Source organism: Plectropomus leopardus, chromosome 24 (genome assembly GCF_026936395.1).
Source record: "Plectropomus leopardus strain MGB_pleo_1.0 chromosome 24, ASM2693639v1, whole genome shotgun sequence".
In the NCBI taxonomy this organism is placed as follows: Eukaryota; Metazoa; Chordata; class Actinopteri; order Perciformes; family Serranidae; genus Plectropomus; species Plectropomus leopardus.
In genome coordinates, this window is record NC_142199.1 from 9,919,197 (window position 1) to 9,935,358 (window position 16,162).

At 38.8% G+C, this 16,162-nt stretch overlaps 1 protein-coding gene across 2 annotated transcripts; it reads left to right on the forward strand.

Moving 5' to 3' along the window:
• The first annotated feature begins 7,570 nt into the window (after positions 1 to 7,570).
• On the forward strand, positions 7,571 to 15,500 carry LOC121965560 (cyclic nucleotide-gated channel alpha-3-like). 2 transcript variants are annotated; one of them, XM_088074448.1, is made up of 9 exons: positions 7,571 to 7,671; positions 8,716 to 8,828; positions 9,886 to 9,939; positions 10,385 to 10,471; positions 11,588 to 11,644; positions 12,629 to 12,790; positions 12,947 to 13,048; positions 13,131 to 13,237; positions 13,334 to 15,500. In XM_088074448.1, exons 3-9 carry the CDS (start codon positions 9,890 to 9,892, stop codon positions 14,686 to 14,688), a joined length of 1,920 nt encoding a protein of 639 aa, XP_087930574.1. In that variant the 5' UTR covers positions 7,571 to 7,671; positions 8,716 to 8,828; positions 9,886 to 9,889; the 3' UTR covers positions 14,689 to 15,500. The 2 variants fall into 2 exon arrangements, with proteins under 2 accessions (XP_087930574.1, XP_087930573.1); XM_088074447.1 differs by lacking the exon at positions 7,571 to 7,671 and having other exon boundaries at positions 8,578 to 8,828.
• The last annotated feature ends 662 nt before the right edge of the window (positions 15,501 to 16,162 follow it).

Genomic DNA, 16,162 nt, shown 5'->3' on the forward strand with positions numbered 1-16,162 from the left:
ATTTGGACCTGTGTGGTCAACAAAGGTCAACCTATCGGCCTGTGACCATACATAACACAATTCTGGAGCACCACCTCCTGCAGTTTTAGCATTCAATATACAAAATAGCTTAAACAGATTCTACCAGGCAAAACGATTCATGGCTAATTGCTGCCCTGTCCCCTGTTGATATTTCTCAACTTGAGGAAACTTTGCTTTTCTATCTTTTTAAATGTATGTGTGCCTGTCATTCTGTGTCCCCTCTCTATATTCAGAGGTTTTTACGGGGCTATGAACGCGGTGCAGGTGGAGCTCTCTGCATGTTTTTTCCCACAGCAGCAGTTTGGGACTCGCAGGGTGGATATTTGATCAGATCGGACTGTGGTGCAATGCATCATTGAACTGTACATATATTTCAACAGGGCTCCTAATGAACACACCAGATCATAGAAAATCTATTTATGTGAGCAGATGTTGTGATTGCGTCAGCCTGCCGAGCATTAGCACAGCTGTTCAGGGCAAATACTTGCGAGTCACAAAATGCTCCAAAAATACTACAGTGGCAGTTTACACGCAAGTAACGCAATGTGAAGAATATGTGCTGCATGTGAATTCAATCTAAGGCAGCCATTCATACCAGTCGTGTCACACTAACTTGTTGGGAAGACGGTTAAATAATGCTGCAAAGTGGCATGGCTGTTTTCAAAGGAGTCCTTTGACCTTTTACTTCAAGATGCCTGGATGAAAATTAAGTTTATGGGCATCCACTAGTCTCCCCTTTACAGACATACACACTTTCTTCTGGTCCCATGCAGTTTTTGGCAAAACCCATGCAATTTCCCACACATGGGTTTCCCACACATTCATCAGGAGTGCTGTTGAAATATATATAAGGCTTTAAACCTGTTTGATATTAAGCCAAACACCGTACCGGACCAGTTAACAGAATTTTATCAGGTGTTCCCCTTGACTTAGCAGTTCAGCTCCTCCAGTTTTAGTCAGAAATTGTTTAGAGCGGCTGCACAAAAAAATCCCTGAAAAAAGGCACCTTTTCTCTGGACGGCCACATTTGCTCTCTCCTTATTGGAAACAATTGAGAGAAGAAAAATGCTATGTGGACACAGGCCCTAATAGAGTTACTGAAATTCAGTTCTGACTTTTGGTTTTGTTGTTTTGCCCCAAGATTTTCAGTGGCCCCATCTGGCCACCCCTTTGAAAAACATTTGAGGGCACCGCTGGCAGATTAATCCAAGTAAAAAGTCCAATCAACAGATTTTTAAAACCAAATGTTGAGTAGTTTCATACAATCCATTTCGCTAAAATCAAGTCGAAATCTGATCCACATGGTGTCTGAGTTCACTATTTTAAGATGTTTTCTGGCATGCGCATCAATATCTGATCTGGACTTTAAAAACAGACTCTCACACACACATCTGATGACTTCTGGTAAACAATCAAAGCAAATTTATCCAAGTCCCTGTTCAATTACCACTTCTCCGACAGTGGCTGCTTTCATTTCTTCGACAATAGAGCAGCACACCCTGAGTCATATGGACAGTGATCTTGTGACGTGGTGATATGCCAAGCTAAATAAAGACTGAGGCTGGCTCCACATGCAACACAATGTGACACTTCTAACGGCCAGCTTCACAGACGTGGCCTCGGGGATGTCATCAAGAGCACATGGAAATAAAGGAGTCAACAGTTTTTTAAAGCGCTTAGGTGTTTTCCGAGGAAAACACAGAAACTTGCTGTCAGTTTCAACTTCATGTTTGGCTCCAGAACAAACTGTACGTCTGAATGCAAAGACTCGCAAGCACAAAACACATGAAAGCAGCTCCAAATTAGAATATTTGAATTAGCAATACAGAAAGCATTTTCATTTGAGTTTACATATGCACTTAAAAAATGATCAATGGGTGTGCAGAATGTTAGAGGCTCAACAATGAGAATGATGCATAACTATTTCGTTCTTATTTGACACGAATTAAAAATAAAATTTTGTCAGTGACACCAATTTGCCAAAGTAAAAAACACCCTGTTTGAAATGTGACAGCAGCAGATAGGCTCATAGTACTGTATAAACCCTCTGAAACCTGAAGCGACATCACTTCCCTTGTGCTGCTTTCAGACGCCTTTCACAAGTATCGAAACTTTTGAAGCCTGAGCAAATTGGTGCAATTTCTCTGAAATGTTCCAAAACTTTCCAAGAAATTAGTAGATTGAGAGAAATGTTGTCAAAAGGCTAGGAAACAACTGTCGAACAAAAAAAGAAAAAAAGGAAGGGAAATCTATATTCATAGTTGTCAAACTACACACTTGAAATTATGCTATGGAATTATTACATATTTTTAAGCACCTTTTCCTTTAAATGTCCTTGTTTTTATCATTTTTGTTATGTTAGTGTTAGTTATTGGGTCACTCTTTATTTGCTCACATTGCTTTGCTCGGGTTTCAAAGGGTTAAATACCTGGATGTTCTGGGTACCAGTGAAAGACAGTACATGTTTTTTAAAAAAATGAATTTGTGATCTTATCGCAGCCCGTTTGATTAATGAAACAAACATATTGTCAATGTCCTTCATCACCTCCAAACCTCGATCCAAAATCTGAATATTATTTATCTGGTCGACTACCAAAACAGGGCACTTCCAGGGAGAGTTGTACTCAAATTTGTTCAATATTTTGTCATAATAGATGAACTAATTATATGCCGAATTGTCTGCCTGGATGCAGTAATTTAAATGCCCAAAGCTTGTTGAATATTTTTGCTTTTTCACTCTGTCATTACTTGATTTGCATTATTAATCATGGGGTTTGGCGTGCTAACGTCTTCATGAGAAACCTTCAGTAGGCTAATGGTTAATAAGCATGGAAGCGACACTGCTGCTCTGCCTGCGTACGTCCTTTTTCGGAAATGGCATTAGTACTGCACCCAAAGTCAATGACGAGTTTGCTGAGATTTACTGTGCACATATTTTATTGAATGTTGTGTGTTTTTAGCTCGCCAGCATGTCCTTACCTGCACGTCAGCCAGCAGCTCCGCCCAGCCAATTAGCTTTCAGTGTAGTCTCCTCTTCCTCTTTCTCCTGCCTTGTTTTCCTCGTCCTGTAGGATGATATTCAGGTTAGTCTATTTGGACAGGCTATGTCCAGAAGTCCCTTTTGTCTTTCTATTACGTTATCAGGTTAACTTCAACTTCTAAGAGTCTGAATTTAAAAAAAAAAAAAAAAAGTAGAGTAGAGCTGCTGCAAAGGTGATAGTTTCCTCACTAATGTGGGGTGTATTGTACTGTTTGACGTGTCAGGGTAATGTGACACAAAACACACCTTTGACAAATAAAAAACATGCATATTTAAACCTAATGTTGAGAACCAACAAATGGAGAAGTTTTAATAAGGACACCAACAGAAGGGATACAGTGACACCCAATGGTAGAACAAAATAAGTGCAAAAAAAAAGGACGACATTTACAGTGATGGACAAAGTATTCTGATCCTCTACTTCACTGAGAGTACTAATACCACCCTGTGAAAATATCTATATTACAGGTCCTGCACTGAAAATGTTACTTAAGTAAAGTTAAGTATAATCAGGAAAATGTACTTAAAGTATAAAAAGTAATAATATACAGCTCAAAAAAATCTACAAAAAGAAAATACTACAAATCCCAAAAACTCAGTTATTAGACAAAAAATAGAAAAAAAACACACATCCAAAAGCCAGTCGTTGCATTCTACCACTGCATCTGACTTAAAAGTTTTTTTTAAGGTAATTTAATTTATTACAAATCAGCATATTTTCAAACCCTTCTTATGTTTTTATGCAAAAATCTTGATTTTTAAAGTAACTTAAGCTGTCACATAAATGTAGTCAAGCAAAAAGTATAGTATTTCTCTCTGAACTGTAGTGGAGTAAAAGTATAAAGTGGCATGAAAAGAAAATACTCAAATAAAGTACAAGTACCTCAAATTTGTACTTAAGTACAATACATGAGTAAATGTACTTTTCTACATTTCACCACTGACCATATCACAGCTCCTGGCTGTTGTTTTTAAGAAGAAGGGTGCTTCATCTGTTGAATTTCTCGACCATTTCAGAGTAGATGTGACGCAGGAACCGCCGTGACACATCGGTCCTGTGGGGAGACAGACACAGCTGAGGCTGTAATGATTTTAATTGGTGAGATGACTGTCAGCAGCTTGTTAACACATCAGCAGCACGGGGAATTGATGATGGCCGTAATGTCACAGTTTGCTCCAGTAGTAAGTCGGGATCTTAGTTTTATATGACAGCTGATTCTGTTCGCACATCACACCAGCCTTTAGGCAAAATCAGAAAATTTGAGGCACTTTTTGGTAGATTGACAAGAAAACCACCTAAAACTCTGCAGGATACCTTCAGTGTTTCTTCTAGAACTTGTTATGGTTCTCTGCTGTATTTCTATTTAGAAAGTATGTAAGTAAGTAAAATAATTTATATATTTTTTTGGCATTTTGCCTTTGTTTGATAGGAAAGGAAATGAGCGTGAAAGGAGGAATAGAGAGGGGATGGCATGCAGCAAAGGGCCACATGCTGTGACAAGGACATTGCTTTTATATATGGGGCGCCCACTGTATCCACTGAACCACCAGGCAACCCAAGTTTGTGTTTTTTGAATGGTTAAATCAATTAATTTAGTCAATCCTTCACTGAATCATAATGTAACCTGTGGCTATTTATTAAAATGATTGTCCAATTTCTGCTGTGATTGACTGTTCTCTCGCTGCCTGTTTACTTGGTGCCATGTTGTCTATAACTGACATGTTTGTGTGTGTACGAATTATGGCTAATGCTGGTCTATTGTTGCTGACACGGACTCACAGAATCACAATTAATATTTTTTTAAGTGACAAAAATACTAAAAATGTCTGAAATATGGCACACCATTTTTTGTCCTATATTACCTGAATGCATTAAGTACTCACTGAAAACCATCTCTAATAAAAAGTAAACTGTATTGAGAAAATATTTTGATAATAGGTCAAACAGTTGATAAAAAGCAACCATTTCTGTTGTTATACCCTTATCATTTTAGCTGCAGAGCTCTTTCTACCAAAATGAGAAATTCAACTCTTGACTCTTTGCCCCAGCCCATAATAGTTATCTCAAATCAATTTAAAATGATTCTTTGATGTAAAGTATGTTTGTAGCAACAACTCAAGAACATGTTTGCTGACCGGCTGCTTGTACAGTATGTTAAGGGCCAAAGATGTAAAACCTAATTTATCCCATTTTATCAGATGTGCCAAAGTACCTGACTTCCCTTCTGGTCTTAAAATGTTCCCCAGAGGTTGCAGTTTTTATTAAAACCCAGACGTGTTTCACTTTTCTTTTTTTTTTCCAAATCAAAGGATGGTGCAGTCATATGGGCAGTTATGTACTATGCTATTAGAGCCATGTTTAGGTCTCATGGTTCAAAATAAATCATACAGTGATAATATCCTGACAGCAGGGTGATTCAGTGAGCAGTGCATCCTGGGAGACACTGGAGACAACAAGCTGAACCCAGAGCAGCTAAGCAATTAGAAATGCACACGGGGCTGGTGATTATCTATGGCGGCGTCCAATGGTGTGAAATGAGCGCTGCAGCCTGGAGACCAGAAACAACAGATCTGATGGCTGCAGGAGAGACGTGTCTGACTTTTACTTTTCATTATAATTTAAAAAACTTTGCAGTGGTGGAGCAGAAGGGTGTAATGAAGCTTACTGCTGCAAAAAAACCCCCAAAAAAACAAACAGTATCTTGTTTGAGAAAAAAACCTGTTTGAACAAGAAAAGTTGCATTAGAACAAGATTTTTTTTTTACTTCCTTCATTGTGAAATGCCCTGATAACAGAATAAGTGAGGGCAAATGCAGGGACATGTAAACAGACAAAAGAGATTATAAGAAGTGACACAAAGACATAAAATAAAAGTGAAGGCACAGTAGAGCATTGAAATTAGAAAGTTAAACACAAATTAAACAGAATTAAACAAAAAAGGATAAAAGAAGTGATGGATTAGCTTGATGGATATGCAGGATAAGATAGAATTAAAGGTGAAGCAGTGTGTGTGTGTGTGTGTGTGTGTGTGTGTGTGTGTGTGTGTGTGTGTGTGCGCGCGCACACGTGTGTGGTTGTGGTTGTGTGAGATCAAGATGAACAGTGATTATTGTGTGATTAAGAACAGATTGATATACAGTAAATGTAAATACACCTACACATACATACATACACACACACACACACACACACACACACACACATATATATATATATATATACATACATATACATACATACACACACACACACACACATACACACACACACACACACATATATATATATACATATACATATACATACATACACACACATTATCTACACAGTTTCACACACCGTGTTTACAGTCATATACGAGCAGAAAGAGAGTGAATAGAAGTCACAGTAAGTATAACTCAAAAAGAGGAAAGGGGAGAAAAAAGATACGTCTTGTTCAGAAAAGCTTCTTGCTAGAACAAGAAAATACCTTGTCGAACAAGAAAAGTTTCTTGCTAGAAAAGAAAAGTTGTTGCGTTATCACGCAGATTGTGCTGTTAGTTTTGCTGTTACTGAGTGTGGTGGATGATATTACGATATGTATGCACGCTGTAGGCAACAACAAAGAAGGATTTTAAAGATTCTCTGTTAAAAACAGTTTGGAAATCTGTTGCTACATCACAAATGTGTCTAAGGCATTGCAACTGGCCATATGGGGTGTTTACGTACTGTTTACTTTTTCCAAATATCAAGTGATGGATGAACATTTTCATGTGGTCTGAGAACAATTTGAGAACGAAGCCACAAAACATCACAAAACGTTCTCCCTGACAAAGCTCAGTCCTGCCATTAGGCTCCAGAGTTTTTCCATCTCCTCTAAATGTCATTAAAAGGGCGTTTTGCTGAGTGAACACTAACACATTTCCCTCTCCACCAGCCACATCACTGAGTTTTGATCGGTGGGAAATATGATCCATCACTTCTTCTCTCTGTCTGCTCACCAAGAAGCATCAACAGATTAACTCTAATCTCATTTACAGCAGCTAATCTGAGTCAGCTGTTTGGCTGCTGTCCAACCTCACCGACACACACTGAGACAGGTTACACACTGTCCACAGGGAAGCAAACAATTCAGCATAATTACTTAATCATATTAACTTATAGATGTATATATATTACAAAGATGTTGATGTTTTCCCTGAATGACACATGAGGACATAACCTCTGTACATGGGGCACCCGCTCATCCACTGAGCCATGGGGTGCCCTGGATTAGATACTTTTACATTAACATTTTAAGTACATTTTCCTGATAATGTTTACATAATATTGTCAATGCAGGACTTTTAATGTAACAGAGTATTTTCACAGTGTGGTATTAGTACTTTTACTTAAGTTAAGGACCTGAATACTTCATCCACCACTGCTTCTAACTGATCACCTGCTCTCACTTTCCCAGCACACTGAGCTCAGAGGGAAGCAGTGGGGGTGAAATTAGGCTGCTGGAGGGATTGTCCAGCTCCTCTCTGAGACCTGGAGGTGGAGTCTGACGTCTCACTTTAGCTGTCCACACACTAAGAGGATTGACTAAGACTAGGAAGGATATAAATAAAATGGAGGCTCCAACTCAAGTAAGTCCTGTTTTTCAATAGAAGAAGAATATGCTATCATAAATTTTTTTTTCTGTCTTCAAGCTGGTCTTGTAAACAGCGAATAAGACTGCAATGTAACCAAATTTAAATAGGCTGCACCATTTGAACAAACAGTCATTTAAGTGTGCAAAGAGCCAAAATATTTTCACATCTACATGGGTGAATTAAGGGTTTACTTCAACCAAACCAGAGTTGGAGATTGTTGAAACAGTGAAATCCAATTTTTTATAAGTTTTATTTAGTTTCTGTTGTCTATCTGTCGGGTTAGTGGAGTCTGGTGGATTTGCAAATGGTGATTTTTGGGCTGTTTTTGATAAATAAAAAGAATCTCACTCTTCTTTGTAGGAATCCTTTCATGACGTTGTCAGACAGTTACAATACATATCTGAGCCAGTTGGTGGAAAAAATAACTAAATGAATAAAAATGAAAATGTCTTGAATGCAACTTGGTGTAAATACACCAGAATATTAGTATTACAAATCTCATATTGTCTGGCCAAGAGAGTTCAAGACATGCTAAGTGGAAACCAAGATCACACTGAATACTTGCAACTTTAGCCTACTGAAGCTGTTGTATTCTGAAATATTTGCATTTTTAATACTACATACATATTTCCTAAATAGTCTGATTGTATTTTAGTAAATAGACTACAGAGAATAAATATGTTTGATCATTTTAACTAAATTAGCAAAGGCGGTCTAAGACTTTTGCACAGTACAGTACATTCAGATATGTCACAAATTTTACATCTAGCCCCAGTCTTCCCTACTTAAGTTTAATGGCAGAGGGCAGAAAATGATTCCTCTCTCCTCCTCCTCCTCCTCCTCCTCCCTCCCCCTTCATCCTCTGTTGGGAGGAGGTGCAGAGTGGATGAACAGAGGGAACTCTTCACAGCAGAGGAAGATCTTCACCATAGTAAAGCATGGGTGTTGTTTGCTTCTGTGACTTGTATTAAAGGATAGATATTAACTCCTTGACAGTGGGATCTACAGCTGAATATGACTCCTCTGCTCTCCTGCCAGTCTCATGTTTGATGTGAAGGTGAAAGAACAAACAAGGAGCAACATGGGATTCAATCTGAGCTCCCACTGACTTCTGACTGTCTCCGCTGCTCATCATCATCACTCACACTGAGGTAAACTGCATTTAACCAGCAGAAATTGATTGTTTTTAATGTCCGAGTGTGGTCACCAGAAAAGAAACTACTCTGAAGTTGTGAGCTTAACAAGTCACACCAGGAAATCTAATTTTAGCTGATGTAATCTGGGAGAGGATTTGAGTTAACAGTGCTGAGAAACGTGATGAGCTAATGGGACTAAATACAAACAGTTAGCTGTCACTTCATCACAGTCTGCTGTATATATAACAAGTAGGAATAATACTGACTCCTTCATTTGACTGGTATGAATGTGGGCCCACTCTGAAGTGTCTGTGTGCAATCTGTATGTGCAGTATGTGATTATGGAGATTGCGGAGATCGACTGACTGAATAATTGACTTCTCCACGCATTTGTACTTGTATAAACTTTTGGGTAATTTAACTTAAAACAAAACATCCTATTTTATCAACTATTCTTATGACTTTTATGCAAAAGTCTTAATTTGTAAAGTAACTAAAGCTGTCAGATAAATGTAGTGAAGTAAAAAAAAATACAATATTTGCCTCTGAAAAGTAGTGGAGTAAAAATATAAAGTGGCATGAAAAGAAAAGAAAATGCCCAAGTAAAGAACAAGTACCTCAAATTCATACTTATTGCGGGGCACAGCAGTCCAACAGATACCCCAAAATCCCCTAAAGATACCCCGAAAAAGACACTTGTACTCACCTATTTGAGTGGTTCTGACTCTGCCTCTGACTGGTTAGGCCTGAAACGAAAAATATGTAGATTTGAGTAAATGTACTTAGTTACATTCCACCACTGTAATCTGTCAAGAGCCAACATGATGAGTTTTAAAATCCATAAGTTTTGAAACACTTGTGCCTCTAAGGAAACGACCAAATGATAATTTTAGAAAAACCAACAACAAATGAACTGTGCAAAAAATGTTGAAGTCAACTTTTTAAAAGTAATTTAGGTGACAAATAAGAAATTTTTCCATTAAAATAATTAAACTACAGACCCAAACCTGATGGGTACAGATCAACATATCATGCTTAACACCTGTTGTTGTTGTTGTTGTTGTTGTCCCAGGCTGATGGACACCCAGGATCGGACATCTGTGGTGGGGACAGGACTGCTGTCCAGGTGAGTCATTAATGATTTTGTGTTTGTACTATTTACACTTCCCGTCAGAGAAAGTTTCAATTAAATGCAGATAATGTAAATAGTGATGAGAACTGATATTATAATGATACACCCAAGTCCTTTTATTTTAATAAACCATTGATATTAGGGATGTCCCCATCAAGTTTTTTTGCCTCCAATCCTGATCTGATACTTGTATTTACCTGGATAATACAGCTGCACGATGCACACTTTAAGTACTTTAAAGTTATTAGAATAAATCCAGCGTATATGCTTGACAGCTTAGTAGCACTGCAAAGCAATACAAGAAAAAATGTCTGCATCCAAACAGTTCCTTAAGGGTTTTAGTTGTATTTTTACAAAATTACAAAGCAAAACAACATAATATATCATATTTTTGCGTGAACCTGCTGATAATTGAGGTCATTCTGAACTCTTTTCCAAGGCTGTCGCACATGATGCACTTTGGGAGAAGCAGTGTCGGCCCTGCAGAATCCAGCAACCAGAGGACAGAGGAGAACATGAGGACCAGGTGAGCTACAAGCATGTCTCAGTCCCTGGAGGACAACACAGCTGAAGTATTTGACCCAGACTTCAGTGCTTCTTCATCTTCAGTCCATACTCGCACACAAAACTCACACACCCAGCCTGTTATTGTGTTTACCAATAAAGATTTAGCTGAAGCTTCACTCAGCTTTTCAGCTCAGAGCATCCTAGAGTCTGGAGACAATCCAAAACAGACGCAGAGACAGAGACAGAGACAGAGACAGAGACAGAGACAGAGACACAAATCTGCAGGTCAGAGGAAGGACACCAAACTGTATTCAAAACTATATATGTGTCTAAATAGCTGAAGAGAAAACTGTCAGAAAACTAACAACTTTAGTTTTGGTGTCATTTGGGAAAAAATCCCATGATAAACTTTAAGCATTTTGTAATTCTGTAAGAAAGTTTTTGACCTGGCTGCCATGTTGAAAAGCTGAAATAAAGCTCCACCCACCATCTGGAGCGAATCTTCTCATTGTACAACTGAACAGGGCACTAAACTATGTTTCTAAAAACATTTGAGGTGAGAAATAGACAATGCAGTAACATAATCTGGATTCATATTCGAACAGTTATGCCTAGTTTGACAGTTCACCTGCAATGCAAGAGCTCCTCAACACTCAGCTCTGATTGGCTGTTTTCATGATTTCTGCAAATGCCTTTAGGAGAAGCATGATTTTTTACACAGATTATGTGCCTCATGTACTACTGTCAGGATATCGTGACAGTTCTAAAAAGAAATTGTCATGTTTGCTATAAAGTCACCAGCTGTAGTTTTAATGCTCCAAAGCTCATATTTATTTTTCTATTAGTGTCCCTGGGTTGTATTTAACAGAGAGGATTACTGTTATTTGGTATATTGTATTTTCATGCTAACTTTGCTGCTGTCAGCCAAGAGAGGGAATGACATGCAGCAAAGGGCCACAGCTGGATATGAACCTGTGGCAAGTGCACAGAGGACATAGCTTCTGTATAAAGGACACCTGCTCTACACACTGAGGATGTGTCCTCTCCGCTTTGGTGTGTTTTGTTACATTCCTCTGATACTGAGTTGCTGCATGCATTAGTTACAAATACCTGACATTATGTGTTTGTCTTCCAGTGATGGTCGCGGGGCCCTGGCTGCACAAAACATGAACAACTCCAACAACAATGATGGGTAGGATTATATATGGATCCCCTCACACACTCCTAATCCCTGTACCTGACTACATTAAAATAGAGTTAGTGTACTATTTGTGTACATGACAGTCAGCTCGTATATTATGTCACTTTATAAATATTGATATGATATGTATGAAACTTGCAAATGAAACATATTTGTGTGTTTCAGAGACGTACCATCAATCGGCCTGAAACAGTAATTTCAGGCCAGATTCAAGCTAATTTAAGAGCTAACTTTAAAACCAGTGCATTCAAATTCCAAAAATCAAACTAATGGAGCAATCCACTGATTTTTTTTTAAATATTAAAGAAAAAAGGCTTTTTCAGTTTAAGTGTGAAAGAGGTAATAACATGCAGCAAAGACTGAAACTGAACCCACAGCCACTGCAGCAAGAACGCAACCTCTGTACATGAGGCGCCTGCTCGACCAACTGAGCTACTGGGCAGCTGCAATCCACTAATTTTGAGCTCATTTACAACAGTTGTATAATGTCTGCTGTGGCTCTGAAAATAGCCCTGATTATGCAATCAGGTGTAACTTTGTTATCTCTCTCTTGCAAATCTTCCTACTGTATGGAAATGCAACAGTCAGTTGTCACAGTACCACTTTGACAACATTTAAACACTTTAATATTTATTCATTTGTTTTAAATTATATCTTGCCTGTTACTTTGATCAAAAATGAACAAGTCATACTTATCAAACAGCATAAATTATGAGCCCTTCTCTTCACTGGCTACAAAGAGGACTCTTTTCAGGTGATTTGACTTCACTAAAAGCTGTCACATTCCTCACACAGCAGCCCCTCCTGCTCACACAGGTGATCTCAGTTTAAGTCACTGATTGATGCACACACAGCTCAGAGCGCTGCGACTGTGTGAATGTCTTGTGTTAGAGCGCCACTCTCAGGTCCTCTGAAAATACTGAATGACAAGGATCAAAATGTTGACCTCACCTGCCTGTTTCTGGACTTTTACAGGAAAAAAGATGACAAGAAAGAGGAACCCAAAAAGGATGACAAGAAAGACGAGAAAAAAGACGAGAAAAAAGACGAGAAGAAAGATGAGAAGAAAGATGACAAGAAAGACGACAAGAAAGATGACAAAAAGGATGATAAAAAAGATGATAAAAAGGAAGAACCGTAAGTACTAGATAATATTTCCTTTGGATGCTATTTTTTTTAGGCTGAAATTCTTCAATACTGCTACCAATTGACATCACTTTCCTTGTGCTGCGTTCAGACAACTTCACAAGTATTATATATTATATATCTCCCTATACCCCTTTTCTCATATAGAAAGGAGGTGTGGATCATGGACCCTGCCACCGATTTGTACTATTACTGGCTGTGCACAATATCCATCCCAGTGTTCTACAACCTAATGTTCCTGGTTGCCAGGTCTGAATTTATGTCATTTTCAGTTTCCTTTTTAATTTACTGTTGCTTTATAGGTGATTGATATGGGTTTCCTTCCCGGCAGGGCTTGTTTTAATGAACTGCAGTATGCAAATACAAGCACATGGATGGTTTTGGACTACATTTCCGATACTCTCTACTTCATTGACACCTTTGTGAGAGCCAGGACAGGTAAGTGACTGGAACTTTGCTAAATATGTGAAGAGTAAGGGGAGCTTTGAGCATATAAAAATGCTAATGGAACTACGTCTTCTTATCTGTCAATAGGTTTTCTGGAACAAGGTCTTCTTATAAAGGACGAGAAGATGCTGAAAGAAAAGTACATGAAGACATTCCAGTTCAAGGCAGACATCATATCAATACTTCCTACAGATATTATATTCCTCCAAATTGGAGTTGACAACCCAGAGTGGAGGTTCAACCGTCTTTTCAGGTTAGCCCGACTCTTTGAGTTCTTTGACCGGACAGAAACTCGAACAAATTTCCCCAACATCTTCCGAATTGGTAATCTAGTACTTTACATCATCATCATTATCCACTGGAACGGTTGCCTCTACTTTGCCATCTCCAAGGTGCTTGGCTTTGGCTCAGACACCTGGGTTTATCCAGACCTGAAGAATCGTGAGTATGCTCGCCTGGCCAGGCAGTACATCTACTGCTTTTACTGGTCCACTCTTACTCTGACCACCATTGGAGAGACACCACCCCCAGTTCGAGACTTTGAATACTTTTTTGTGGTAGCTGACTTCCTCACTGGGGTTCTGATCTTTGCCACAATTGTCGGCAATGTTGGTGCCATGATTTCCAACATGGGTGCTGCACGTGTAGAGTTCCAGGCAAAGATTGACTCTATCAAGCAGTACATGCAATTTCGAAAGGTCACCAAAGACCTGGAGGTAAGGGTAGTGAAGTGGTTTGACTACCTGTGGACAGAGGAGAAAACCTGTGATGAGAAGCTGGTGCTGAAGAACCTGCCAGACAAGCTAAAGGCTGAGATCGCCATCAATGTCCATCTGGAGACTCTAAGTAAAGTGCGCATCTTTCAAGACTGTGAAGCGGGTTTGCTGGTTGAGCTGGTCCTCAAACTTCAGCCTCAAGTTTTCAGTCCTGGTGACTACATCTGTAAGAAGGGGGACATCGGCAGGGAAATGTATATCATCAAAGAGGGAAAGCTGGCTGTAGTAGCAGATGATGGGGTCACCCAGTTTGTGGTCCTCAGTGATGGGGCATACTTTGGAGAAATCAGCATCCTTGGTATCAAGGGAAGTAAGGCAGGAAACCGAAGAACAGCCAACATCCGAAGTGTGGGCTACTCTGATCTGTTTGCCCTGTCCAAAGATGATCTAATGGAGGTACTCGTCGAGTATCCTGATGCTAAAACTTTGCTGGAAGAGAAGGGAAAGGCAATCCTGATGAAAGATAATCTCATAGACGAGTCGCTGATGACTGCCATAGATGCCAAAGACTTGGAGAACAAAGTCGACGTCATTGAAGCCAGTTTGGATGTCATGGCTATCAAATTTCGAAAGCTGGCAGAACAGTTTGAATCTTCTCAGCGCAAACTCAAGCAAAGGCTCACTAATATGTCGAACCAAGTCCGAACCCTCAGAGTAGATGAGTAGATCTTGGCTTGGCACGACTACTGCGGGTCGTAGGAACTTTTCCACTTAAGGACATTCCTTCTGAGGTAATCCCACGGTGTCATAGGACTCTTCACCAAATGACATATGACTAGCAGCTGGACAGTGGATGCCTCCATTCATTATCTCATATGTGGTCAAAGAGAAAGGTTGCCTTGAAAGTTGACCTCATAAACACAGATATTAAAGGGCTAAGTAACTCAATACTTTATAAGCACTAACTGAAATGTGTTCCGACTGAGTATCAAAAAATTGTCTGGTACCACAAAAGGGCACAGAATACTTCATATTCTTGTTTACATCCGTTAAACGGACACTGTCTGATCATTTAGATTATTTTGTACTGATAGATTAAGCAAAGTTCCACTACAAATGTTTGTATGCTGCAATTGAGAAATTTGGCTTATTGTGTTAAGTTTTTTAAATGAATGTAATGAGTAACAAAAGGCATAAAAATGTACAAAGGGGGTCTGAGAGCAAATTTATGTAATATTTGCATGTGTCATTAAGATATTTGACTGATGCCCAGCCTGAGCAATTCCCTTTTATAATCAATTACAAAGGTATCTATTCAAAGCGATCCACAACTTTACATATAATACTATTGTAACTTTGCCTAGATCTTAAGTAAAATGCAGTTTCTCCTACGCAGCCCCCCCCCAATTTTAATAAGAATGTTATTTAAAAATACTATCCTTTTTCATTTTCAGTTGTGAAATTTGTAGCATTACCAGAAGTTCTGTTTCCTGTGTCTGTTTTTCAAGAACTGTTTGAAATAAACTGATTTGAAGTCAGTCTGCGTTTATGTTCATCTGAAACAGAAACAGACCAACAGTGAGTCAATTTAGGACGTAACATGTAAGTTAACATTACGGGACTATTAATATAGGAAAGGATCAAATGTCGATTACATCTATAAAGTATGTATGGATTTTCAAACTTCTTAAACTTGACAACAAGCACCTGATGGAAGAGGAGCTGTCCATTTAACTGTCCTGCTAAAATGATCATGGACTTCATCGGGCATTTTTAGTGCAACAACCTCACAACTCACAACAACACTCCTGTTCGACATAGAGGAAAGAGTTAATAGTAAATAAACGAGAGGATAGATGCAATACTTACCAACAAACGACACCACATCCACAAACAAGTGAAACAAGTGCTCGGCTGCAACCTGATAATAACAGCCTATGAAACAGCGGCACAGCCAGTATTCAGGTCCTTTACTTTAGAAAAGAGTACTATACCACCCAGTGAAAATACTCTGTTACAGGTAAAAAAAAACTTGTAAACTTGTATAATGTCTGCTGTGGCTCTGGAGAAAAATAGCCCTGATTATGTAATCAGATGTAACTTTGTTATCTCTCTCAAATAGTCCCACTGAAAGGAATGTGCAATAGTCAGTTGTCACAGTACCACTTTGACAACATTTAAACACTTTAATATCTATTCA

Coding starts and splice junctions, on each gene's coding strand:
- LOC121965560 (XM_088074448.1), top strand. CDS start 9,890: ATGGACACCCAGGATCGGACATCTGTGGTGGGGACAGGACTGCTGTCC. Junction 11,645..12,628: donor AACTCCAACAACAATGATGG/GTAGGATTATAT, acceptor GGACTTTTACAG/GAAAAAAGATGACAAGAAAG. Junction 13,049..13,130: donor CTAATGTTCCTGGTTGCCAG/GTCTGAATTTAT, acceptor CCTTCCCGGCAG/GGCTTGTTTTAATGAACTGC.